We start from the raw sequence: 27,081 nt of genomic DNA, 5'->3' as shown, positions 1-27,081 counted from the left end.
CTTTACACATGTATCAACTATGCATTCATAGGCTATAACACCCGACGCTCAAACTCCAATTCGCTTTATTTCCTCCTCAACAGGCAATTACCCGATTATTTTAAAAAAAAGTTTAAAATGCATGGGAATCAAAGCAGGGTCACTGTATCAGCTTCGCGCACAGCGCCGTGGAGCGTGACGCTCGCGTTCTGACAAGATTTTCCTTTTTTGTGAGTAAACGCGACCTGGCAACACTGGACACACTCAGTAGATTTTTGCAGGACGTTTACTGTGGAATAATAATACAACGAACATAAATACATAAAACAACGAATTAAGCGGTTACCACCAAACATGCCAGTGCACTTACCAAACTTTTATGTGCTCCACACGTACTGATCACATTGAATCACATCACAATTCACAGCCTAATTGTCTTTCAAAGAATAGAATACAAAATAATTAGGCTAACTGTACAGTGCACTGAAACCGAACACACACGGGTTTCACTAACAAAACTACTGTAAAATAAGTTCACTATAAACTTAAGAATTCCCTTACTACCTCAAATCGGCTGCTGATATTTACAGATAAAAAACTGCACATAAAAAAATATTAGCTAACTTGCTTACAAAACAATTCTGTCATGGTAAACTTCGGAAGGTTTCGCAGCAGCAAACGACAACTAAAATGTGGTAACCGCAACTACGGAACAATAATAAAAAATAAAGGGCGTAAAATCTCATACAGTCACTGTATACATAGTGGCTCTGATCAAAGTATGATACAATTTACCCCAAAATATGGGGAAAAACATAAAAAAGGCTACACTTTGTTCAGTAAAACATGTAAAAAACACTTCTTCAATAATCAAGAGCTATAGAAGCGACATTCACCACCTGACTTTATGTCCATCATTATTAATATTATTTTTTTGTATTTCTTGCGTCCGTGTTTGTTTTTTTTTGTTTTTTTCTGTTCTTCCTTTCTTCTTTTTCTTTTTTGTGTCAATTTGTTATTTCAAAACGCAATGCTTTCTTGCGTAGGCTATAACTGTTTGAATTTGAATGAGAGAGTGCAGACTCGACGATCTCTTTACGCCTTCAGGGCTACGGTCTTTCGCACTCTCTCATTGGATGCGCAGTTTGCGCAATGCGCACTGTACGTTTTGCATCCAACAAAAATAAAATTACGGTACCATCCATCAATCCTAGTCTGGCAACCTTGCAATCATTCAATACAAAACAAACATTTAAAAGATAACAGGAACAGAGTGAATGAAAACTGGTTGATGAACTGACTCTGAGAGAAAGCAAATAGGCAATGTGGAGTGTGGACTGCTCTCATTTTTAGCATGGTATGACGTTATGACAATTTTTTTTTTCCTTTTTGGTTACAGGCGCCTGCTGTCAAATCTACAGAATATCAGTCAAGTGTCACTCAGACATAGTCCACAAACAGTTGCAGTAACTTAGGCTAATTTCCGTTTTTTTTTTTTTTTCTTTTTATCTAGGACGAAAATTGTGCATGCAAGAGTGTTGTTGGATAATGGATAGCCTACCATTTTTGCAAAATTTCAGGGTAGAAAAAGCAAAGTTCTGTGAACATGTGAAGAGCTTGTTTCCAAAACCGCTTACATCCACTTTCGTGATTTCAAGAAAACCACGAAAAACGTTTATGCGCGTAAGTCGTTTTGGAAGAAAACGCAAATTTTAGTGTCGAATTTGAAGCAGAAAGAGAAGGTTTTGGAAAAAAAGGATTGGATAGTATTCATCCTCATGTTCTATTACTATGGTAATACTCTACCTAATGACACTCTAAACTCAATTTTGGTAAAATGGCGCCTAAGCGGTTTTGGAAACAAGCTCTTCATGTATAGCCTAGCCTACTGTGTAACAAATATCTGTCAGACAATAAAAGTTATTTGTATTTTTTAGTAAATTAAACAAAACTGAAGGTATGTTGAAAAGTTATCCAGAAAATTTAAAAGATATCAGAAAAATTGAATTCGGCAGAATAAAAGGTATGGAGCATAATCAATTGATACTAAATTATTTAATTTGGAAAATAGTAATATAAGTAATATTATATTCATAAGTAATATTATTCATAAGTAATATTTTTATATCTATTGATATGTTAACTTTCAGATGCAGTTTATCTTGATCATGCTGGAAGCACACTTTACAGCAAAAGTCAGATTAATGAATACACAAGTGACTTACAAGAAAATCTTTATGGAAATCCCCATAGTGCTAACATAAGCAGCAATCTCATGTCTGACACCATTCATCAGGTTGTAAAATTTATTCTACTTAATTTTTAATGATGATCATTTCATGTTAATGTGACCTATTTTGGACAGTCTTAATTAAATCTTGATACATTTCAGTGTTAGCAAGATCTTAACTGTTTGCATATTTAAGCATATAAGCTATTTGTAAAGCGATTTCTATAAGTTTTTTTTTGGTTTTGTTGGGAAAACAGGGTTGCATAGTTTTCTGTGCTTGTGCATTGCTACATGACTAATAAAACTGTTTGTGTGGCTTGTATAATTTAGGTAGGCAATATACCATTTAAAGTGTTTTTTGCTCTATCATTATGTTGGTTGCTATGTGTTTAGGTTCGTTGTGTGGTTTTATCTCACTTCAATGTTACATCAGACGAATATGATGTAGTATTTGTATCAGGCTCAACTGAAGCATTGAAGATATTAGCTGACTCTTTTGTGTGGACACCAGGTTCTGATCAACATATATTTATTACTCAAATATGTTGGTATTCACCTCAAAACCTTAGTTTTTAAAGGTTTTTATGATGAGAATAATAACTATATTTGATTTTGATATTTTTTTTTGTGACTGTGCACATTAAGTACTATTATGTAGTAGCCTACTGATGGTGCTTATTGTTATATTTATTACTCTATAGTCTCAGAAAAGTGCATTGGTGATTTATTATTATTTGCCTGTATTTGTTCCATATTATTCCTTAAACAATATCTGTATATGAAAAGCATTTTTTCTGATAGCTTTGCCTGTTTGAATCCAATCACAAATTTGTGGCTATAATGAAAAGAAATGTCCAGGAGCATGACTGCATCACTAAGATTATAATGCCATAGCTATATATAATTTTAATAAATCAAGAAAATTTGAGTAAAATTTATTGGTACAATGCCAAAGTAAGTTAAACAAGTCATTGAGAACAGGAAGGGGCATACCAACTGTGACTAATAATTGTCATCATAAAGTTTTTTTTACAATCAGTTCTGAAAAATGAAAATATGTGTGCTTTTCTATATTTAAGTAAATTAAATTGAAATAGTACTGTACTTACTGCTTGCACCCACAAGTGGAGGAAGGTCTCAAATTTTTATTTTGCAATGTTAAAACGATGTTCACATTTTCAACACATGCAAAATGGGTCCACGTCTTTTTGGCGCAGACGGTTAGGCGCCGGTCAAATAGGCGCACACATTGTGGCGTCAGGATATTTAGGTGCGGAGCACTGTGGCGCCTGTTCATTTAGGTGCTATTCCTAGTAAAGCCTGCAGATTGTATCAGCTCAGCTTTGGCAAAACCTAGTCTAACCTAGGTTTTGACGGAAAACTAAGTTGCTCTTCACTCAAGCCACCTGCTTGAATGTAGATTACAGTATATTTTTACTGATGTTTAATGTAGTCATTATTTGACTTAACTAAAAGTGAACTCAGTCATGTTCGGAAACTTGAATAATTTATTGACAAAGCTTTCGCTGACGCAAACCTGGACTAACAACAAAGAATTGCCGAACACGCGCAATCACGCGTTAAAAAAACAATATATTTTTCTGTTTAATATAATATTTTGTGTGAAAAGCATTGCCAATTTAAGCAGTTCAACTCACGGAAGCCATGACATATTTTTCTGTTCAATACAACATTTTGTGTGAAAAGCATTGTCGGATAAAGCAGCTTCACTCACTGAAGCCATGACTAACAGCAAATAAATGCACACGTATTAACAAAACAATATATTTTTCTGTTCTATATAACATTTTGTGTGAAGAGCATTGCCCTACCTGCCAAGCTAATACAATCTGCAGACTACTAGGAATATCAATCATTTTATTTTTTGTCATTAAAGCATCTGGGACGAAAAAGATACTAACTACAAAAATTGATATAGACCTACCAGCAAGTTAATGAACAGGAAAAGGTGGCAAAACCTTGAAAGGTTTAAAACGTGCCTGAATGAAAAATTATGTAGTAGGCTATGTATCAGTAGTTTGCACGACCACAAAACCCAAATGAACAGAATAGCACCTAAATGAACGGGCCCCACAGTGATCTGCACCTAAATATTCTGATGCCACAGTGTGCGCGCCTATTTGGCCGGTGCCTAACTGTCTGCGCCTAAAAGACTTGCTCCCTGCAAAATGATATTTAAAAACACCTTGTTCATCACATAAAAATTTGATTTAACAGTATTTTGCAACTGTCTGTGAACTTCAGTGAATATGTTTTGCTTCTCGAGAATGAACCCTCGAAATTCGCAACTGTTTATCAAAAACTGTTTAGTAGCCTAGGCTATGTAAAGTGATATTATTGCCATGTTTTCAGGTAAGTCAAAGTTTGTGTACTTGGAAGACAATCACACATCTGTTGTTGGAATTCGGGAAGTTGCTGCAAGACATGTTGCTTCTTCACTTTGCCTTACCAGCTCATTGTAATTCTTCTTAATTTTGTCATGTGGACCAGTTGATTTGTTGAGTATGCATAATTGTTTGTCGTTTATTAGAATTTATACACACTACCTAAACCTGGGATGGCGTAGTGGGTAAAGTGCTCGCTTTCCAATCATGCATGCAATCCTGGTTCGACTTCCTGCTTATGCTGGTTGTTGACAAACACCTCTATCCAGGGTGTAATAAATTGGGTAAGCGTAGTTGCTGAAGTAAAGGCAGCCGAGAGAAAGGAACTGGCCACCCTACTCTTGCTAGTGCCGAAGGCTTAGTATAATAAGAACTTTATCTCCTCATCCCCCGATGCTTGGATTCAAGTATGGGACTCACCTTTCCAACCTTTACCTACCTAAACCTTGTGGATTTTATGTTGTGTTGTTTTGACCTAATGATAAGCTATTGCAAATAGACGGTTGGCCAACACTAGCCTACTTTACGCAATTTAAGAAATTGTTCTTTCTATATTACTAGACCTTGTGAAGCTGATGGACGCTTACAACTTTCATCCTTCAAAGCCATTTCTGTAAAGGACTATGATGCACAAAATACTGAAGAGTGCAGTGAAAGGTAACAGCTGCCATACTAGCTACAAACTTCGTATCATTATAAGGATACATGTTATAGGCCCCAGCAACTTTATTTTTTTCAAAAAGGTATAATTCCTATCGTAATGGTAGCTGCTGGGAAAAAAACGAACACAAGGACTTCATACATATTTAAGTATTACCCCAATAAATTATTATCATACCTAAACAAATACATTTTGTTTGGAAAACTATCATGAGCATTTTTCCCGACATTATAGGCCTACTAATGTATCACAACCTGCCTCAAGTAAAGGTTAAGGTCCCATTGTGACTCTCAGTTACTGTGTCTCAGGAATGAGAAGATAAAGTTCTCACCATCCATACTGAGCCTTAGGCATTAATGAGAGTAGGGTGGCCAGTTCCTTTCTCTCGGCTGCCTTTACTTCGTACCACTTGTGCTTTATTTTGTAGAGTCAATCATTTGTTTGCATATCCTGCACAGAGCAACTTCTCTGGCTGCAAGTATCCTTTGAGCTGGATAGATGAGGTTGCTTCCAATGGAATACCTCAGCTAGTTGGTACGTAAGTTGTTGGCTTGCTTTTACAAACCGAACTCGTTGTTTAAGGAGGCATGTCTTTGAAGTTCTCTAGTAGTAAACTGATGGAGGAGATCTGCCTGACTATCTGAGCGGCTACTATGCTGCGACGATCCTTTGTCCATTACTAACTTAGTTGGTCTGTCTGCACTGTCTAAGTACCAAAGGATCGGTCAACAGTCTAAATACTTTTAAGGACGCAGTTCTACATAAAATCGCATTTTTCGTACTTGTCATTTAATAACAATCTACACACAAAAGTTCATCCACAAACCACGTATTGCTGGAAAAAGGAAGAAACAAGCTATCCAAAAATATTTACTTTGTTAGGCTGGGGCAATCCATTAAGGGTTTATACCATTTTGAATTTGTACATAAAATCAACCGATTGTCTCCATTGCAGCCCTAAAAACTCGAAAATGGCTAGAGGTAGGGACTTCAAACTGCATGGTGATCTAGTAGGGTATCCTAGCCATAAATTGATAGAGGGGGTTTCTTTTAACTCTTTTATTTTTTTAAATATAAAAAATTTCATAATTGCTATGCATCAAAAGCAAATTTGACTTCAGGATTTGGTAATAAAGTATTTATTACTCAGAATATTGAAACAAAACTCAATCATTATGTCCGTAAGGGCCTACTGTACAAGTGTACATCTGTTAAAAATTTTAGCCAATTCTGACAAGTAGTTTTCTAGAAGAAACATTTTTAGTGCACAAAAACATGATTTGAGTAAATCGCGTTTGAAAAATATATTTAGGTAAATTTATGCCTTTGACTTTAAATGCGACTTTTTTTCTCTTGTGTTCTCAATAAACTTGGTTAACCTTTTGAAAAAGTGACGCTATTTAGCTTATTCATTATTAGATTTTGTAAGGAAAAATACAAAACATCTTGCAACTAACATTCTCACAAAAATGCAAATTTTTATTCACATTTTAAACTGAGGTGCGTTCGGAAAACCTTCCGTTTGAAGCCTAATGAGGGCAAATAGCTAAAAACTGACTGCATGTTTGGAATCTACGATAATTTTTCAATATACTGTATATCAATAAAATAAAATAAATTTGAATTTTTTTTTTCTAAGTAGAACTGCCCCCTTAAACGTGGAAATAATCTCACTTTTGTTATGGTGAAGTGATGAATTGTTGAAACTACCGGTATCGTTCTTACTAAATGTGACTGCAGTTGACGTACACATGACAAGGTGTGACAGTGCTTCGAGTTCTTTTAGAAACGTTTCTCACTTATCCGCTTTTTCAATTAGATTCACCTGCGCCAACAAATCTAACAAGGTGGTCAGTGTTGCTCGATGCTGCAAGTTTTGCTGTATCTTCTCCTCTTGATTTGCGAAAATATTCTCCCGATTTTGTATGTGTCTCGTTTTACAAGTTATTTGGTTTTCCAACAGGTACCTTAAACAGTGGGCTATGTCTCAAAGTGAATATTTCATTGTGGTACCGGTATTTTTAAATGTAAACAACATGTTGTCGTAAATCTAAATAAAGCTGTACAACGTTCGTAGTTCTGTGAATTCTTACGCGTTATTTTTTAAGTAGAAAACTCTACAGTTATCAAATATATTTTTGATTGTTTTATTTCTTCTACAGTATTTTTTGTCTTCTGCCTATACATACCATAAACAGACATATACCATATCCTGCCTATACAGTATAAGTTACACTATTTTTAATATTTGGTACCATGTACCAAGTAGACATACCTCCGCTGTATAAATATTTTATTATCTACTGAATTCACTTAGGTCTTGGGGCGTTGTTGGTGAAGCAAGATGCCGTTGAACAACTTTCAAATAAAACGTATTTTGGAGGTGGAACTGCAGCCGGCTACCTTGCTCGTGAAGACTTTTATAAACCAAAAACAACTTTACACGATCGGTATTGACAGTTTTTTAAAATTGCATATTGATAAAGCAAAGATTGTAACTTGGGTTCATTCGGTATGGCAATGTAAAGTAGACCTTCTGGCTTACGCATGATTGAATTGCATTCTATTCAGTAAGCAGCTTTATTTTCTGGTCTGTTCTCGACGTTTTACTTGTTAGTTTAGAAGATGGGACTTTGCCGTTTTTGGATATTTTGGCTTTAAAACATGGATTTGACTCAATGAACAGAATCATCAACAATTCCATGACCGCAGTGCAAGATCACACTTTCTCACTGGCTCGAAGGCAGGTGTATATGAACTAACAGCTTGCGTTTTTCTCATCGTTAACAATGTTGTCATTTATGTGCTATAATTTACCATGGATTTGTATTATAGTTTTTCTACTACGTTATAAAAATTAAACTTGGATGTCAATTCAGGTTACAAAAAATGAGACAATTTAAATCAATCTATTTTGTTTCAATAGCGCTCCATCCAAAGTTTCTTCAAACAATCGAAAAGTAATAATTGATGTATTGTTGAGAGCAGGTTGTACGAAGGGTTAACTAGTCTAAGATACAGCAATGGATCTAGCGTTGTTCAAGTGTACAGTTATTCAAACTACGCTGATAGCAACATGCAAGGCCCAATCGTCACTTTTAACGTGAAGCAATCAAACGGAAGGTAAACGTTTTATTACGTTGCAATTAAACATTGTTTTGAAACTGTTTTTAGTTCCATCCTTAAGAAAATTGAATGTATATACACTATGAGAAAGAGTAGGCTACTATGGTTTGAAGCCGTTTGTCGTATAGCATTATGCGTGCTGGTCAGGGTTGGCCAAGGAGGTTTCCCCCACTTTAGTTTTACCCGGGTCAAACCCTGGGAAAAACTTGAGTTGTTAAAATTTGCAAATGTGAATGAAATAATGATTACTCTTCATAGTTAATGTTTATTACCATCATATTTTGAATGAACACATAAGATTTCCTGTGCTCATCCTACAAAAAAAGAAAAATACTGTGATTTACTAATATCTAATAATAGATATGTCCAATCATTACTTTACATAGATGAACATATCAGTATGTTATCAAGTCAGATGCTTTCCTGTGCCTAACATGCAGTCAGCGAACAAAATTGTAAACGTTGAACAACAAAAGCCAAAAGGAAAGATTAAGAGCCGGTATAATATAATCTCAGTCATTGATAACATGTCAACAGTCTTCATTGTCCACATTGAACATCTCTTCATCTGGGGTTTCAGATTCTTTCCATCCAAAGTGTCTATAAACAATTAAACATGCACTAATTTGGCAACCCTCTCATTGCCCAGTCTATTTCTTTGCTTTGTGTGGATTAAAGCCATGCTACTGAACAAGCGTTCTATTCCAGCACTGGATGGTGGGCATGATGATATTGCCGTCATCAATGAACAACACTTCTCTACTGGCTCATTGTTTGCAACTTTTCTTATGTATTGCCAATATTTAAGTGGTGACAATTTTTTCATTGATTTGATAAAAGAGATGTTTGAAAAAATAGATGTATCCTTAGTTTCATATCTTGCCAGTAGGCTACGAGAATGAAATTGTCGTCTTTTTCAAAAACAAAGTTGCGTGCAGTTTCTTTTCTCATCTGCAGACAAAGTCATATATTTTTGAAACTGATCAACATTTTCTCCTTCATTTTTCTTCTCACTTTTCTCCTTCCATGAGAGTAGCACACTAGACATCGTTTTTGAGGCTTTTCTTTTTTTTCTGTGGGAGGAAGCGTTTTAGAAAAGTGCTTACCACTGAGGGACTCGGACTGGGAAGGCTATGTGGACGACCTCTACTGCTTTCCGGCAAAGTGCTGGAAGAAATCAGTTGGTTTGCAAGCTGCAATTTAAACTAAATTGGTAGTTTGGTACTGCCGGCAGACAGTGAGTCAGTACGCATTGAGAAAGTGTCCATATCACTCTGTGATGATCCGAAGCTTTATCTATTTTATCTAAGTATTGATGCAATTCAGATGGAAAACATCATGAGATAAGAGCTAAACAGCTGGCTAGTCATTATATTGCATAAGAAATTCCACAAACAACACATTTAGAAGTTTTAAGGGTTTCCCTCAGTTTTACCCGGGGGAAACTGGGAAAAACCTCCCAGAGGTTTTACGGAGGTTTTTCCCAACCAACCCTGGTGCTGGTTGAAGGCTTGAATGATGTAGATGAAGACAAGTGTCGAATCTTCAAGAAAATCTTTAAACTGTATCGCCAAGACGCAGATGTGTATTTTCGGTGGGAGTCGAACCTTTCACTGCTCGGCCACGCAGTCTAATGGTGTTTTCCAATGAAGCGTTCCGATATTTCTACCACCTACGGTGGTAGTTTTGTAGGTTTCAACCATGTTCTCTATCTCGCATCCTCTTGCAACATCCACCTGCGCGCTGGATGTTTCTGCAACGTCGGAAGCTGTGCATCCATGCTACATCTGGACACAAACGATTTGAAGAAAGCATACAAGGTATGTTTGCTTGTTTGCGTTCTTTTCGCTGTGAAGATATTAACATAATTATCAACAACATCTGGTGGAAGGCACAAAATATGTAATTTTCACGTCAACAAATCAGACCATTTTAACATTAATTTAACGTCTGCAAACGTTGAAATGATTAACTCTACCTTAAGCAATAATTAAGGCTCTGCTTTGTTGCGGCTGTGTCATTGATGATGAATTTTCTCACAAAAAAGTCAAACTTTCGTCGGCTGTTTGTTAGTTTCAAGCAGTTGCTTTTGCACTTTCGTGCAGGAAGGTCATTCGTGCGGTGGCAACATCGATTTGATGAACGGAAATCCTCTTGGTGCAATCCGTGCTTCACTTGGCTATATGAGCACACGGGATGATGTGGATGCCCTCATTCAATTTGTCAAGGACTGCTTTTTAATGGTACTGGCAATATTAATCCAGCTTTATTGAAATTTTTACCGTTAATTTTAAAAGTAAACTATATTTGGTGTATTTAAAAGTAATGGTTATTGAATCTCAACCGTTAGTGGCATAGTAACTTTACTGAATATTCTTTTTCTTGCTTATGAGGCAGCAATTTAAGCAACACCTCTTAGTGCACTGGTTGCTCTGTCAGTAGCTCTCTCAGTGATAAGGTCTGTGACATCCACATGTCCTGTAGGTTGAAAGACTGCATAAGGATGTGCTGTTCTAGGGTTCACCACAGGTGCAGGCTGGTGAGTCACACAAACCCCAGTTGTGTTTCAAACGACCAACACCAGTGTTGAAAAAAAGGTGACTCTAATTTTGTACTTGTAGGTGGATGATATTGATCCCACAGTTTTGTACAGTCCTTTGCCACGTATTCCCACTGATCAAGAAATTTATCTGAAAGAAATCTTTGTTTACCCAGTCAAGTCTTGTCGAGCTATGAAGGTGTGTAATCACAAAGCAGTAGCCAAAATTACTTTCTACGTAAGCACATATTTACTTGTGGGTACATTCCCAAGACATGTAAGTTATTTTTCTGCATCACACGCCGTGTTTTTTTGCCTTGAGCACAGCCTGGCAACACTTCCTTCCACTAGTTACTAGAATAACCTTCACGCATACGCTTGCTCAACGATTTTGTATGGAATTGCGATGATCAAAGAATATTAACTTTCTTTCTTTGGCCTTTAATGTTTAAACTGCACTTGTCATTGTTTCAAACAGCAAACTTTTTCCGTTTCCCATTCCAACGACTGCATTGTAACTTTCATTAATTGTAATTTCATTATTGTAACTGGGTAAACATTGTACCTCCAAATGCCCTAGCATAGCATATGACATCATCACTGTTCTTGAGTGGTGTTTTTCTACGTCATCTTGCAGTTAATCAGCCCCTTTTTACATTGCTTCAACGTTTACAGATGATGAATCACTGCAAAAAAGAGCTCACTTGCTGCCTGGGATATATTTCTTGAGTAAAATTTGAAAACTAATTAAAATATTTTTGATACACATGTCATACAGCCATATAAAAAAAAAATTGCCGAAATCATAACTCGAATGATTGATGTTTTTCAATGTTACATAATATGTTAGATTTGTGCTGTTGTTTGGCTAATATGACAATTTTGTATTGGTGCAGATTTTTTATCACTCAATGAATACTAAGAAATAACTTTAAAGATGACGACGACGAATATAACGCAGGTCTCTGAATGGATGGTTTGTGAAACCGGCCTGAAGTATGATCGCTTGTGGATGGTGGTGAATGCGCATGGTGTGTGCCTGACTCTGAAAAGAGAACGTAGATTGACATTTATTCAACCTTTTATCAACCTGAAGAACATGACTCTGTCTCTCAAGTTAGTAACAAAGGATAGGTCTTTAAACTTCAATACTTATCACATTTGATATTAAAGTTGCTGAAAATGATTTTGCTTAATGTTAAAAAGAACGTAGCTTGTAGCTTTGTTATGTGGCACAGCACTGTGCGTTGCATCTTGCAATAATATTAGTTTTGTATGGTTGTGCAAAAACAATGAAAATATTCCAGAAAACTTATTCTTTCTTACAGAGCTGAAGGTTTTGGCTCCGTGACTATTCCGACAGAAGAAAGAATAAGGAACGATAGCGAAGCTTACCACACAAAGGTCTGCGGGGACAGGTAGCGTACACTAAGTGATCACCACATCTCTTTGATGACGATTTCGTATTCTAATTTTGTTCAAAGAATACTTTGATGTTGTTTCATCGGTTCCCAAAAAGGTGCAACTCATTTCATTGAAGAATTAAACTTCAAAATCATATGAGAGCAACCAGAAATAATTGTATCAGTAAATAGATATTTGTTCTGAATACTAAAAAGTTCAGTTCAGATTATTTACATTTTTAGCAATAGTTGCACTGTTCATCTGATGTACAAGAAAGGAAAAGCTGGGTGAAATTGAACAGTGCAACTACTGCTGAAAAAGTGTATTATTTGTTTGATTAGAATACTGGGCACCGACTGCGGTAAAGAAGCTAAACGCTGGCTGACTGAAGTTCTCGGACAACCTGCATCTCTGATTCGAAAACGGTCTGACGCTCCTAGGTTCGTGAAACAGAAGAGGAAATCTCAGCCTGGACCACATTGTTCAACCGAAAATCATCATGACAAGCTGCCATCGCTAGCGCTTGCCAACGAGGCACAGTTTCTGCTGGTCTCGTTCAACACCGTGGAGCGTTTGCAACAAGTCATGGTAGAACTTGACGTCTCGCAAGATTATTTACATGTTGAAGATCAAAGTATCACGGCATTAACACCCACGCTGAACGCAGATGCCATTGTCGGTAGGTTCCGATGCAATTTCTTAGTAGCAGGAACGAAGCCGTTCACCGAAGAGCATTGGTCAGATGTGTTTATCGAGACTGTTAATGAGACCGGTGACGGTAAAAATGGCTCCGTCCACTTTCACTGTGCAGGGCTATGCAACCGCTGCAGCGCTGTCAGCGTCGACCAGGCAACAGGAGAACGCAGTGTAGAACCGCTTAGGACCCTTGGAAAGCTCCCACCTACTCACCACGACTCCGTCAAGAATCACAGACATTCTTCACACCGCAATAATTTTGGCGTCTATTTAGCCACAGACACGAACAATTTCAAACTAAAAATTGGAGCAGCTGTTATCGTGAACGATTCCTGATTCAAATCATGTTTCTGCATTTTATTGTTGAATTTATAATACGCACAAAGTAATACTCATCAAGATGAAGAGATAATGTTGGTTATTGCGCACGATACTACTATTCTGCATTGAAAATCATGTGAGTCACTAGCGATTAGTTATCCACTGTGTTAGTGGTTCTCAACCTTTAATATCCCGGTGACCTCTTTAACTGCTAATCAAATCTGAAAATCTTCCCTAAGAAAGTTAGTTAGTGAAAAACACTTTTACATTTGTGCTCTAAAAAGAGATATACCGTAACGTTTTCACAATAATTGGTAAGCTTTTTAGCCAGAAGCTAGGTACATAAATTAGTAATTAACTTTGCTGAATAATATTTAAATGAAAAGAATGAATTCATAACACAAAAACTTATTGACATTTAAAGGTCAGTGGAACACTTGTGATTTGCCTTTACTATCCAATATCCATGTGTGTTTAAAAGAGTAAAAGGCACAACTTCTGTAGTCTTTCACAACCAGTCTATTTCTGTTTTGTCTTCATTTGCAAGAGAGTTCAGAAACCATATTCGCATACGATATGTGGTAACGACAATAATATAAAAAAAATATATATACCTGGCATCTTTCTCTGCCACATTAGAATAGGAATCGCATAGATGGCCAATATTCAATGATCGATTTTTCATCACATAATTCTCTTGCGCAAGAATCGGCTTTGGGTTTCTATCAGAAGGTTTTTCAACAAACGACCGTAGACGTGGATCTTTTATGAATGTTTATGTTCATTAATCTGGATTCACGTTTGTATTATTGTTATTGACAATCATAGCGATGCTGCAGCCAGCGGCGGTCTTTCATAATGGCGCTATGGGTCTCCATTACGATCAAGTGATCTTAGGTTGTATCTACGTTGCAATTGAAAAATGACTTGGTTTAGAAACTAATTCTGATCACTTACATAATGTACAAAATTTTCCCAGGTTGAGAACCTCTGCACTGAGTGGATTCCTGATGCCACAGTGGCACCGAAAGTGCAGTTTCGTATATTTTGTTTCTATATGTTGCAGTACTAGACTATTTCTTCAATGTCGACGCAGCAGATCATTGTACCTTATAAACCTGTTTTTCTTTACTGCTTCAATTCGTTGATGAAAATCATCTAATGATGTTTTAACAATCGTTGTTTAAAAAATTTGCAAATACACTACATGGAAGTTACGCTCCAACATGCATGGGAGATATGGATGAAGAAACCGATTGTATTCAATCTTGTGCGCCACGTTTCAAAAGTAATCGAGATAATGCAATGTTGTGCTGCAAGTTCCATTCTTGGTGAGCTCGAGAAGAGTTATCGAATAAGTTTGCTTCAAGGGCAGTGCTCATCGATTTTGATATGCTACATTTATCCACGCACATTGATTTTGTCCCAAATCGATTAAAAGCCAAGCGTCTATGATTATAGTCCTGAGTCATGCGTTTATAAAAAAAATTATTTTGCAATGAAATCACGATGGTAGTGCTAGAGCAACAAGGTTTTTCGTTTAGTCTTCTTTCTGCAACCAATAGGCTTATCACAAACTTCCTTTTTGGTGCGTGTGAAACAAAAATTGCGTTGCAATACTACTCTTACGGGTATTGAAATTCTGTCAAACAGTTTTCGGTACTTTCTTGGGGGATACCAATTCTTTGGATAAAGTTTAAGTATGCTGTTTCGCTACAACTATTTTGACATCAACAGTTTAGGTGCAATAAAAAAACGATATGTTTCCTGAAGTTCAACCAACCACATACAAAGAGGTGCAGTTAGGCCGCCCTTTACTATGCAACAGAGTGTTGCCCCACATCTTCATGGCGTCATAACTAACTAAATTGAGTTAGGAATCGAGTCAGCAGGTCCCACTTTGGTGTCATTTATTATTGTATCAACAACTTCACCCCTGTGTGGCAACACTCAGCCGGTATGCCAGCTGCGGGCAGGCTACCAAGTAAACTCCTTCTCCGGCCGGATAGAGCGAAGTCTGGTGATGTTGCTGCAAATTAAAATCATGTTATTCCATGAAAAAAGATGACGTTGTCAACACAAAATTCGAAGATTGAAATATACTGTTTTGGAACATGTAGGCTGACGCCGAAACTAAGACAAACATTCGCCCGTGATGTTTAGGCTGTCACCTGCTGTAAGTCTGCTTGGATCACGTACAGCAAAGAATTTTAAGATATGTATGCGCGCTTGCATATAACTGGAAGTTGTGATATTTTCAACAAAGCAATGAGGTAAAGACCACATTGGAAAATGTATGGCTTCATTGTACATTTCTATTCCAACTGTTTTGTGGTCTTGACCCCATAGACATGTGAAAACAGCCAATATTTCATGCACTACAGACAATTTTGATGGTTAACGAGTGAAAGTTTTGAAGAAAAGTTGATGCGTTAAAGATTTTCTGTATGTTAGGTCGAATTTTTTCCCCAAGCATCGTAATTGACCTATGATTGGAGGTGCATGGAATTATCTGCACCACCAACATGTTCTACTTAATATCTGTTCTTTATCAAACCTTCAGCTAAATGAGCTAATAGAATGTTATTTAAAACAAATTCTCAAAGAAGTCGAAACAGTTTATTAACCAATACAAATACAACAAACTCGAAGTCAAAAAACAACACAAAACAAATTACCTCACAGAAATAGATCATGTTTTTAAAAGGTGTAAACAAGCAAACAAAAAAGTTCACTAGACTACAATGTACGCGAAGAATAATCCAGGTAGGACGATGACCAGCACTTTTAAAATTCAACAATAAAAACACTGAGTCATCATTAAAACGTCGGCTGCATGGACGAGTAAGGACGTCGGTGCGACACCGCTCAAGAGCACGCGACTGTGTCTTCGGCAGGACACTTAAAGGTATGCCTGAAAAGTAGATACGAAGATTGGCTTTCTTCGCTTGCCTTATATAGATATAAATTTTCAATATTAATCTTCAACTAAAATCACTTTTCGCTAAAAAATTGAGAGATTTGGTTACTGATGCTAACGAAGTTTTGTATATGCTAACCGTGAATCCAGTTAGTCCTTAAGAGTTCCAAAAGAAGACCCTTCTCTGTTGTGGGGTTTCTCCGAGATCAGTATTTTTAGTCCTTATATCCTAGTCCAAAGCACCTTCAGCAATGCTGATAAAACAATAACAAGTCTATTTAGTATGAAAAGAACATATTCTTATTTGTAAAAGTCGATGAAATGTTTTCACATCACATGAAAACATCTCACAATACAGATACCTTAACAACATAACGAGCGTTGGTTCCGGGAATGTTCAAGAGGTGAAATTATAAATTGACGAGACCGGACAAAGAATTATCCACGAAATCTCCACATTCAAACATTTTTGTGAAACAAAACTTTTCAAAAACATACCGTGGAATTCTTGATTAGCGTTTTTAAAGAGAAGTGGCAGTTTATAGATCTTTACAGCAAACAGTGGAGCAGTAAAATTTCGCTTAAAAAAGCACCAATAGCATAAAAACTGCAAACACATTTTGCTAGCATTACAGTGTTATAATAGTTTTGTTCGTATGAAAGTATGCCATGCTTCAGACAAAATAGTACAATGACAAACATGAGCATTTTGATCAGTTGTTCTATCCAGCCAGAGTGCTAGACGAAGCCAAAGTTGAAAATTATTAAACAATGTCTGTGAGCTCGTGCATCGCTGTTGTCAAAAGTACAATGTTCTCGGTAAACTTTACTGCAAGTTTTCAGGCTTTTCCGTGGCATCACTCAGCCTAAGTGTAAGACGTGTGTGTGATCACCGTAAATTTTAGTATAAATGCTGTAACGTCATCAAAATACAAAAGATTGAACATTGTTCCAAAAGTCTTTATATGAACATTGTTACCATAAATTGCCAGCTCGCGGTGCACACACTATCTGAATTGTTATGCAAAAAAAACACACAGGAAGTTAAGAATCTCTTGATCGGTACCGGGAACGAGAGGAACGTCTTGAACGATACGGCGAGCTGGAACGCGAACTTGACCGTGATCGGGAGGTGTGAGGCGAGTAAGATGGCGATCTTCGGTGCCTGCTCCTCGACCGGGATCGAGATCGTCCAGGGGATGCAGAATCTGATTTAACTCGCAGATAAGAAGTTTCTCCCTGAAGAGTCGGGAAGATGGTAAACGTTGGGAAATTTGCCAGCAATAGTAAGTTTATGAAAAGATTAAAACCGATGAAAAAACACAATCTCCTCTGAAAAAAAAACTCTTTAGAAGTCCTTGCATGACCTGAGTTTAGCCTACAATTGCTTACATTTGCAAATATGTAGTTATGTACAATTTTGAACAAGGGAACGTTCAAATATTACGTAACGCTTTTTTTCCGAATTTTTGACCCCCCCTCCCCCATGTAACGCTTTTTCACTACAAATTTAGCACAAAAAACTACCATTCCATACTCGAAAGCGTTACGTAACGTTTTGCTTGAACCCCCTCCCCCCCCGATGTGACGCTAACGTAACGCTTTGCATAAACCCCCCCCCCTCCCCCTCGAAGGCGTTACGTAATATTTGAACGTTCCCCAACTCCGGCATTATTCAAGAATTGCATAATTAATAGTAAAATAGACTGCGTGAACTCATGGCATCCCAAAGGCTATGCAAAGATACACTGACATCCTGATAGTCAATTGTATTCTAGTTTGCAGCAGAAGTGGGTAGTACAAACAACTGAATCGAGAAAAAGCCATAGTAATTCCATACCTCATGTGATTTAAATTTTGTGTTGTCCAATTTACGAACTGCAAATTTCATATCATCTTTATTAACGTATTCAACAACTCCACTTCCATCTCTGTAAACATCGGCATAACAAACATCCCCAGCTTCTCGCATGTGATCTTTCAAATCCTGCCAGCTCCCTGTCGCAGGAAGACCTATCAACAATGGTAAAACATTTACTTTTTAGTACCATTCCTACTTGTTAGTTAACATAGCCTATCCAAGATAGAAGCACTTGACATTTTTAATATCAGAATTTACTGCACAAATAAATTTACAAAGATAAAAATAGTTTTAAGACACAGGCTTTGAGTGATTTCAGCAAAATCAAAGACACCATTTTTCACTTGTTCTCTAAACAGCTGTAGGGTATGTACGTACAGTCGTACATGTACGACTACTTAAGTACTTACCTGAAACTATGACAGAGTTTAGCTTGTAAAGTACCGTACTGTATATATAGAAACATATTCAGTGATAGTCTCTGGCTGAGTTTTTAAACATGAAAAACAACTTTGTAAGAGGAAAGTACAATAGTGGAAAGCAATGAGTGAACAAATTGGTTGAGATAGCATTAAAATACAAAAACTGTAAAGATAAGCTGCAAAATTAATTCCAGCAAATTCTTCAAAATACACTGCATCAAACATTGGATAAGTAGTACTGTTACATAATAATCCTTGAAAACAGTTAGGTCTAATCCACTCAAATCTCTATATAATACTATAGTACAGTAACTCACCGGATACTACAACTCTATATTTCGTTCTTCGAGACTGTGGACCACCACGAGAATGAAAAGAAGATACATGATTTGATCGATAATCTGAATTTTGATTGCTTTTTGGATGCTCCACTCTTAGTTTATATCCATCAAAGTTGTAACCAGTTCTGCCTTTCACTGCATCTTCAGCATCTCTAAAAATAAAATGGTATAAGACTGCAATTCATACAGGGTATCTACAGTACCGGTATATCCTATGATCAGTGCCGGATTAAGGGGGGAGGGCGGACTGGGCTGAAGCCCAGGGCCCCCACTTTTGGGGGGCCCACTTCAAAGAAAAAAATATATTAACTTTTTCAGTTGCACAGCTGAAGATTGCTGCTTTAATTCGTATCTCAAATACGCCGGGGCGGCTCGCCCATATGTGCTGCATCACCCCCGCCACAGTTATTCATTTTTTTTAACAAAAAACATACCGTACCGTATTTATTTGCTACATTCATATCCAGAAATGGTACGGTCAAGATTATGATAATGCTGCCAATATGAGTGGCAAGTATAACGGTCTTCAAACTCTTCTGCGGGTCATTCCATTATAATTCAACAAGTGAAGGCAACCCGCCCCTCTTGGAATTTTTTTGTTTCTAAATATGTTGATGTGCATGAAATTCTGAATGCAACAAAAAAAAATTGATCAACCGGTTCACTAGATATGCCATTTTGAAATTTGTTGATCACTTGGTGGCGCTGATGAGCTCTTAAACATAAAAATGTCATTTGTTGCGCCCCCTGATGATAGAGAGGTGATCAAACATTCGATTTCACTATTTTTAAGGGTGAGGATTCCAAAAATGCAAGTGTTTTCTGTGTATTACTATCACAAAAAAAGTTATAGCAACTTCTATTGTTTTTAGGTGGTCGCAAAAAGACGCCCAAAAAGCCTTGTGGGAATCCACGTAGAGTGAAAAGTTTTTTTTGTAAGATAATCAAAGATGTATTTTATTATAAAAAAGAAAAAAATTAGAGGTGTTTTTTGTTATTTTTTTTTTAAGTTTAATTTTAAAGTAAAGTATGGTTTTCACAGAATTTGTCCATTTCCAAGCCTTACATTGTTGTTCTTGTGTCATGTAATAATACTAATAATAGGCACACCAATGACATCATAATGGTTATTATTTCTTAACAATCAGCCTGTTAGTTGAGGTTCAAAATGGCTGCTCTTTTAAACCTGACTGCTTCCCTATTGTGTTTTCTATCTTGAGAACACCCTGTGTAGGTTAGTTAGTGGGTGTTGTGAGTAAAAGGTATTGAGATGGAGGACTGCACTGTTGGAAAAAAAAGTAGTAGTACTTGTCATTTGAAATGGTATAGCCGTAAGGACAGCTACATAGCTTTGTCTGACCTTTCTGAAACTGAAACAAAGTTAGTTCTATGGAGATCTGGGATTGAACTTGAAAAAGAGGAACTGCCAATGTCAACAATTTGCAATCATCATTTGCTTACTTTCTGAAAAAATATTCGAATCATTAAATATTGATTTCAAATGACAAGTATAATACTACTACTTTTTTTCCAACAGTGCAATCCTCCATCTCAATACCTTCTACTCACAACACCCCAGGGTTGAGAAAAACCCGGGTTTTTTTAAAAAAGCCCAACCCGCCCGAGTTTTTTTTTGAAAAAACCCGGGTTTTTTTGGGTTTTATTGTTTTTTTTTAAAAAAGATGCAAAAAAAGGTAGATTCATGCTTATTTCACCTCAAAACTACATTTTACGAATGAAGTGCCTTTCACTCACAGTACATGCTTGCATAACTCAATAAAATAATGCACTAGGGCTGTTGTTGCTTGAATGTTGCATCATCCATTAATTTCAAGATCAAGTTGGATGTTGCATCATCCACTGATTTCTATACCAAGTTGATGCTACCGTGGTAGAAATCACATTATTGCATCATTTGTTTAGATTTGAAGGCAAGGAGCATTTATGCCATCATGTTTAAATATTTTTTATCATTTAAATATATATTATATATAGTAATGGATGAGCGATTGCGTGGCCATTTAGGCGAATGCTCTGAAACAGCCATGCGTTAGAATCCAGAATCTGTAATTGGTAAATAGCCTCCTAAATTGTATTTCACATCATATATACAGACTATAGTAGAGTAGTACTTTCACCAGTTTAACTATTAGGCCTTCTTGCATGAATGAGTTTTAATGTCCGCCCCGATAGCTCAATTGGTTAGCGCGTCACTTCTGGAACGAAGAAGCTTCAAGATCAAGCGGCGCTGGTTCGACTCTCGGGGTGTGCGCTTGAGCAACGCATGTTAAGGACTGCTCTCTATTCAGCGGCATCTAATGGATGGAATAGTTCCCCGGCAACAAGACTTCAACAATCGGAAACTTCACTCTGTCAATCTCGGTGACCAGGCCTGCGTCAGTGATTCAAAGCCTCTACAAGTATGCAAAACTGCCAGGATTAAGCTCTGCATTGAAGCTTTCCCAGTCCGAGGATAAAAAATCAATCAATCAATCAATGTAGTATACATACACAAAGTGGCATTACTTGATTTTTGTGTACTGTACAATATCCACTGCGTTTTCAGTTTATTCTTGGAAATTTACTTCATAATCACATCCTTAAGTCCTAATTTAAAGTTTGTTTTAAGTGCCTTGTAGTATTTTTGTTCATTTTTTTTAATTTACTAATAAAAACTGGACAAATATGATGCTCTGGGTTTTTTATGGGTTTTTTTGGGTTTTTTTAAGTGGGTTTTTTCAAAAAAACCCACCCGGGTTTTTTTGGGTCGGGTAAAATACCGACAACCCTGCAACACCCACTAACTAACCTACACAGGGTGTTCTCAGACAGAAAACACAATAGGGAAGCAGTCAGGTTTAAAAGAGCAGCCATTTTGAACCTCAACTAACAGGCTGATTGTTAAGAAATAATAACCATTATGATGTCATTGGTGTGCCTATTATTACATGACACAAGAGCAACAATGTAAGGCTTGGAAATGGACAAATTCTGTGAAAACCATACTTTACTTTAAAATTAAACTTAAAAAAAAAATAACAAAAAACACCTCTAATTTTTTTCTTTTTTATAATAAAATACATCTTTGATTATCTTACAAAAAAAAATTTTTCACTCTACGTGGATTCCCACAAGGCTTTTTGGGCGTCTTTTTACGACCACCTAAAAACAATAGAAGTTGCTATAACTTTTTTTGTGATAGTAATACACAGAAAACACTTGCGTTTTTGGAATCCTCATCCTTAAAAATAGTGAAATCGAATGTTTGATCACCTCTCTATCATCAGGGGGCGCAACAAATGACATTTTTATGTTTGTGAACTCATCAGCGCCACCAAGTGATCAACAAATTTCAAAATGGCATATCTAGTGAACCGGTTGATCAATTTTCATAATTTTTTTTTTGTTGCATTCAGAATTTCATGCACATCAACATATTTAAAAACAAAAATTTCCAAGAGGGGCGGGTTGACTTTTTGAAGAAAATCTGTTGAATTATAATGGAATGACTCATGCGCGAGAAATGTAGTGTAGCTCATTATGTGCCTTGCCTCACTTAATTTAATCGGTAAATGTGCTGTAGAAACATGCCGTTCTGCCACTGAGCTTTTTGAATTGTTGCAAAGCCTTTATTCATGGCTCGTCTCGTCTACTCATTGTTGGCAAGTCCATCGAAAATTCCTAGATGGTTTGCTTGTTTTAAAGACATTATCTGATAGCCTACAAGGTGGTCAGCTAGACAAACAAAGGATACAGTGAGACCATTTTAGCGCTTGAAGAATTGTCCGCTGATGATGCTCAATCTCGAGAGAGCAAACTCGAAGGAGAAGGATTTGTAAAAAAGTTGAAACAACTGGAGAAAGCTATTTGCTTGAAATGTGGAGTGCAATTTTAGAAAGGTTTCAAAAAACAAACCTGTCCCTTCAAAAAAGTGGATTGTGTTTGAATAATGCAGTTAGAGCTCGACCGATATATCGGTTAGCCGATATGTATCGGCCGATATCAGGTGTAGCCGATATATTGTATCGGCTATTTTTCGCCGATAAACATCGGCCATCAAAAGTACACTCAAAACCAGCCATACATGCCTTTAGAAGAAACACAAGTTGCTCAAACGTGCTTGCATAGCACGAACAATTGTTGCGAGAATATAATTTCCCGCCCATTCTAGTGCGCGCATCTAGAAAATGTTAATACTGTTATATCCCTTAGCTTCCATTCAAGCAGGAAAACTTTCGAGTTTTACGTTGCTTCAACGATTGATGACATTGAATCAACGTAACAAAGGTAAATTCTTCGCTAAGAATCGATGGGAGCACGCGCAACTTAGTTCAAGTCTTACGTCACAATGTCTGGCTTTGATCTCCGAGTAATATTGATAAGGCAAGGTTGATTACAAAATTAGATTATACGAGTAGGCTATTACAGCAGGATGCAGCAAAATTTGTTAAGTTTTGGTATTACAGTAAGAAAGAAAAGGCCCATGGAAAATTTACTTTTGCTCACATAACACGCAAAAATATACCTAAAGAAAAATGGCCAGTGAAACTTTGCACAGCAGAAAATAGTAGCGGTGGTGTAGAAGTTTTCCGACTCGTGCCCAGAGCATTGTGACGCAAAAATCCACACGACCTTGTTCGGTGGAAGTTAATCAGTTATGCGGCGTATTGCAGCTTGCGCTACACGGCACTTTGACTCTCCAAGCGCACCTCGTTGGTCTGATGAAAGCCTTTGCTGAAATTTTAAAAAGCCTTCCAAACCCGGAATGGCCCGTTTCGGTGAGTCCGATTCGGTGAGTCCGATCCCTTAACGGGGGATTTTTTCAATTTTTTTTAAATTATCGGGTACCGTAGCCTAATTATCATTGCCGTTTTAGGGTTAGGGGTTAGGAGTTAGGGGTTAGAGGTTAGGAACTCACCGAATCAGACTCACCGAATAGTAGCAGACCCTTCCAAACCGTAGCCATAGCTCTTAATGGCGAAGAATTCAGACCGGACACGCTTGTCCGCCGTCAGCAAAAACGAATTTCGAGTCCTGAGTTGTTTCTTTTTTGTTTGGTGTTTTTTTTGTGATTAGTGTTAAGAATGATTTTTCCATTACAGCAACTAATGCATAAACTTTCTTGGACTGGTTTGTTGCTTAATAACTTTGTTGGTAACAAATTTTTCGTAGCTGATATATATCAGTATCGGCCTAAAATTTTTATAAATATCGGTATCGGCCTGAAAAAGTGATATCGGTCGAGCTCTAAATGCAGTACAGTTGTTACAAAGTCTCATGAGCTTTGTCAATAGCGAAAGATCTAACTTTGAAACGTATGAAGAAAAAGGTAAGAAGAAATGTGGATTGTGGATCCAACACCTACGCAGTTTCTGGTCACAGCGGTAAACCATAATATCTTCGCGGAAAAGTTCTAACACAAAATTCCCGGATCCTTTCGTCTGTATGCGATGACACCGACAAAATACTCTTCTGAAAACGTCTTTCAAGAATTGTATTTCAGCAAAAAATAGCCAACAGGCTGTCGAAAAAAGGGGAGGACAACACCGTACCCACTAAAACTTGTCACCACAATACAAATTACTAGGATAAAAGACGGAAATTTTGTCTAGTTGGTAAGCACAAGCAAAACAGTTTTAATATTCGACCAACCATTCGAACGACAATATTCTAAAATGACGAAACTGACTTGAGATATTTCAAATGCACGTAACCAGCTTCTGTGACGTAACAGTGATAAACATTAATTATGCAATTCCCAACAGGTGTTGAAATGGTTTGTGCAATGTTTTACAGGTGTTACAAAAGAATTACAGTGCAATCTCTCCTCATTTTTTAGTAATATTCCATTACGTAAGACACCAGGTTAAGTAGACCAAAACGGTTTTATGTGACGTTTGATTTGGGGAACGATTGTCTGTAACAGGTTCTTCAAAACGAATTCAAACACAACGTTATAGGCATTTTGATGAGCCCTCTACAGAGTCAACGATTTTTTCCCCAAGAGATAAATTTAGAGTTGAAGTGTAGGCTATGTTGCCTTAATTGACAAACTATCTGCAGAACTGGATAAGCGTTTGAAAGCATACCGTGACGTCGAAAGTAAGTTTGGTTTCATTTCAAAACTGACAGATCTTCTAAGCCCTAACGAGATTCCTCAAGCTACTGTTGCATTGATGAAGGAATATCCCATGGATTTCGAAGCCAATTTTCCAACTGAAACAGTTCATTTTGCAGAATTTTTCAAAGTGAAAACTGCTGATGGTGGAAAAGAAGCCTCAGAAAACCCTGATAAAAACGAAATAGGAGACAGTGTTGAGCTCAACATTCTTACTTCTAAGGGAAAAAAGGTGCGTTGAAACCTTTCCCAATGTCTTCGTTGCTCTGCGAATGTATTTGTGTATGATGGTCTCTAACTGCAGTGTAGCAAGATCTTTTTCAAAATTAAAGAGAATCAAAAACAAAGTTCTTCGCGGCAAGAGCGAGTTTCGAATCTTTTGCTTCTAAGCATTGAACACGATATTTTGGAATCATTGAATTTTGAAGAATTGATCAGCGATTTTGCCACGAGAAAAGCAAGAAAGCGTCCATTTTGAGTGGATATGAACAATTTTCTAGGGCAGCAAACAAAATGACTACCGGTACCGCCTACCAGTTTGCAGTTTCATTTTTGATTTATGGCCTATACTCCTACGAATATAATTCTGTTTTTATCGTGTGAAGCTGACAAACAATTCACAGTTCATACATAAAGTTGCGGCCAAAAACAAACGTTTAGTTTTTTGTGAAACGATTAAGCTTACTTTGATCGCTCTGTATCTCAACAGTTTTGTGTTTAAGTATTCGACACCATTTACACCAAGCACTAAAAGTTTATTGTCATTCCTAAATTTGCTTTTCAACCAGAAAATGAATCTTTTCCGAAGAAATACTGTTGAAAATTAACCAGGTTTTTCCTCACAATTTTCTTGGAGCAAAATTGTTTGTTTTGAACAGTATAATACAGTATTACACAAAATGAACACGTTATCGTACAGTAGCCTATATTAATAATCGCCCATTAGCAATTTGTATTGAAAATGTTGCCACTAAAAATTGTGGAGAAAGGATCAAGTTCACTTTGAACAGTGATAACCTATCTCACAAACGGATACGTTTGTTGATCTGCTCTAAAATGATTGGTTTTGCTTTCAAAAAGACAACTAAAGAACAGTGGCATAGCCTATCTAGAGAATGGCATCGCTCAGGTAAGTTTGAGAGTTTGCGCCCCTCTAATAAAGTCAGCATTAAATGAATTATGTCATTTTGTTGTTCAAAAAATAATGTTCCTGTTTAATCGCTTTTTTCAATCCTAATCGCAGCAAAAGCACAGTACCAACTACACAATACACACAACTCGGAGTTTGGAGGCGGAGCCCCCAGCTGCTGAGAAATGCTTTTAGCGTCATTGATCGATAACCTTTGTAGCGAAAAATGTCACTTGATAAGGGCCCCCACTTTCAGCTCAGCTCCCCATAAACCCTTAATCCGGCCCTGCATATGATGAAGATACAAAAAAAGCTGAACATTGAAATGTTATTTCTGTTTGTAGCTATAAGGTTGCACACAAGTTATTCTACTAAAATTTAGTTATATATAAGCTGGAAGTATATTATATATATTATTTAGGTTATAAAATTTACACAGACTGATACTTACCTAAAGTCTTCAAACTCAACAAAAGCAAAAGGTGGGCCGCGGCGGTTTTTTAATGTGACAGTTTTTATGCTTCCATATTTCCAAAATAGATCTTCCACATCTTTTTCACGGACATCAGGTGGTAAATTTCCAACATAAACGCGTGCATCACGGATGGAACTCATGATTACACAAAAATAATAGGTTAGATTAACCAAATTAACAACTTTTAAGGCAAATATTTCTAAGTATGCTGTAAACAAGTAAGATAGCTGTTAGATGAAGCATAACTATTTACAAAGCAAATTTTTGATGAACAGTTTATTGACGAGCAATAATTCGGTCATTTTGTTCCCAAGGTGAGCTACCATTACAAGGATACAAGCTGAAGATGCTATTACTATAGCGAAATCAATTCTTAACTTAATAAATTACACTAAGAGGTTAGATTGTTGTGCAAATGCCAGCATTTGATGAATGCAAAATAGCAGTACCAAGG

The 27,081-nt window shown here is 36.9% G+C and overlaps 2 protein-coding genes across 5 annotated transcripts; one reads left to right on the top strand and one right to left on the bottom strand.

Moving 5' to 3' along the window:
* Window positions 1-1,230: 1,230 nt before the first annotated feature.
* On the top strand, window positions 1,231-14,578 carry LOC145778852 (molybdenum cofactor sulfurase-like). 3 transcript variants are annotated; one of them, XM_082590439.1, is made up of 16 exons: window positions 1,231-1,336; window positions 2,130-2,275; window positions 2,603-2,720; window positions 4,583-4,688; window positions 5,176-5,271; window positions 5,703-5,809; window positions 7,095-7,238; window positions 7,593-7,725; window positions 7,893-8,018; window positions 8,264-8,398; window positions 10,086-10,221; window positions 10,507-10,644; window positions 11,023-11,139; window positions 11,902-12,056; window positions 12,269-12,358; window positions 12,686-14,578. In XM_082590439.1, exons 2-16 carry the CDS (start codon window positions 2,255-2,257, stop codon window positions 13,374-13,376), a joined length of 2,313 nt encoding a protein of 770 aa, XP_082446565.1. In that variant the 5' UTR covers window positions 1,231-1,336; window positions 2,130-2,254; the 3' UTR covers window positions 13,377-14,578. The 3 variants fall into 3 exon arrangements, with proteins under 3 accessions (XP_082446565.1, XP_082446564.1, XP_082446563.1); XM_082590438.1 differs by lacking the exon at window positions 1,231-1,336 and adding an exon at window positions 1,728-1,773; XM_082590437.1 differs by lacking the exon at window positions 1,231-1,336 and adding an exon at window positions 1,921-2,002.
* Window positions 14,579-14,725: 147 nt separating this feature from the next.
* On the bottom strand, window positions 14,726-26,830 carry LOC145778854 (serine/arginine-rich splicing factor 1B-like). 2 transcript variants are annotated; one of them, XR_014290478.1, is made up of 6 exons: window positions 26,604-26,830; window positions 18,882-19,057; window positions 18,122-18,294; window positions 17,348-17,520; window positions 16,421-16,535; window positions 14,726-15,390 (listed from the first exon to the last, which is right to left on the bottom strand). XR_014290478.1 is itself a non-coding variant. In XM_082590440.1 (5 exons), exons 1-5 carry the CDS (start codon window positions 26,765-26,767, stop codon window positions 16,511-16,513), a joined length of 711 nt encoding a protein of 236 aa, XP_082446566.1. In that variant the 5' UTR covers window positions 26,768-26,830; the 3' UTR covers window positions 15,801-16,510. The 2 variants fall into 2 exon arrangements, 1 of the variants encoding a protein (XP_082446566.1); XM_082590440.1 differs by lacking the exon at window positions 14,726-15,390 and having other exon boundaries at window positions 15,801-16,535.
* Between the last annotated feature and the right edge of the window lie 251 nt (window positions 26,831-27,081).

The sequence above is a fragment of the Aplidium turbinatum genome, chromosome 10 (assembly GCF_918807975.1).
Source record: "Aplidium turbinatum chromosome 10, kaAplTurb1.1, whole genome shotgun sequence".
In the NCBI taxonomy this organism is placed as follows: domain Eukaryota; kingdom Metazoa; phylum Chordata; class Ascidiacea; order Aplousobranchia; family Polyclinidae; genus Aplidium; species Aplidium turbinatum.
The sequence above is the reverse complement of the archived record's forward strand: the minus strand, read 5'-3'. Positions and strand labels throughout refer to the sequence as shown.

Excerpts from the sequence above, each read along its gene's own strand:
- LOC145778852 (XM_082590437.1), top strand. The coding sequence starts at position 1,939 with ATGTTGAAAAGTTATCCAGAAAATTTAAAAGATATCAGAAAAATTGAA. Across the intron at positions 2,276-2,602 it reads TGTCTGACACCATTCATCAG|GTTCGTTGTGTGGTTTTATC; the intron begins GTTGTAAAATTT and ends CTATGTGTTTAG. Across the intron at positions 2,721-4,582 it reads CTCTTTTGTGTGGACACCAG|GTAAGTCAAAGTTTGTGTAC; the intron begins GTTCTGATCAAC and ends CCATGTTTTCAG.
- LOC145778854 (XM_082590440.1), bottom strand. The coding sequence starts at position 26,767 with ATGAGTTCCATCCGTGATGCACGCGTTTATGTTGGAAATTTACCACCT. Across the intron at positions 19,058-26,603 it reads GTTGAGTTTGAAGACTTTAG|AGATGCTGAAGATGCAGTGA; the intron begins GTAAGTATCAGT and ends TTTTATTTTTAG. Across the intron at positions 16,536-17,347 it reads AGACGTTCCTCTCGTTCCCG|CATTGCTGAAGGTGCTTTGG; the intron begins GTACCGATCAAG and ends TTGTTTTATCAG.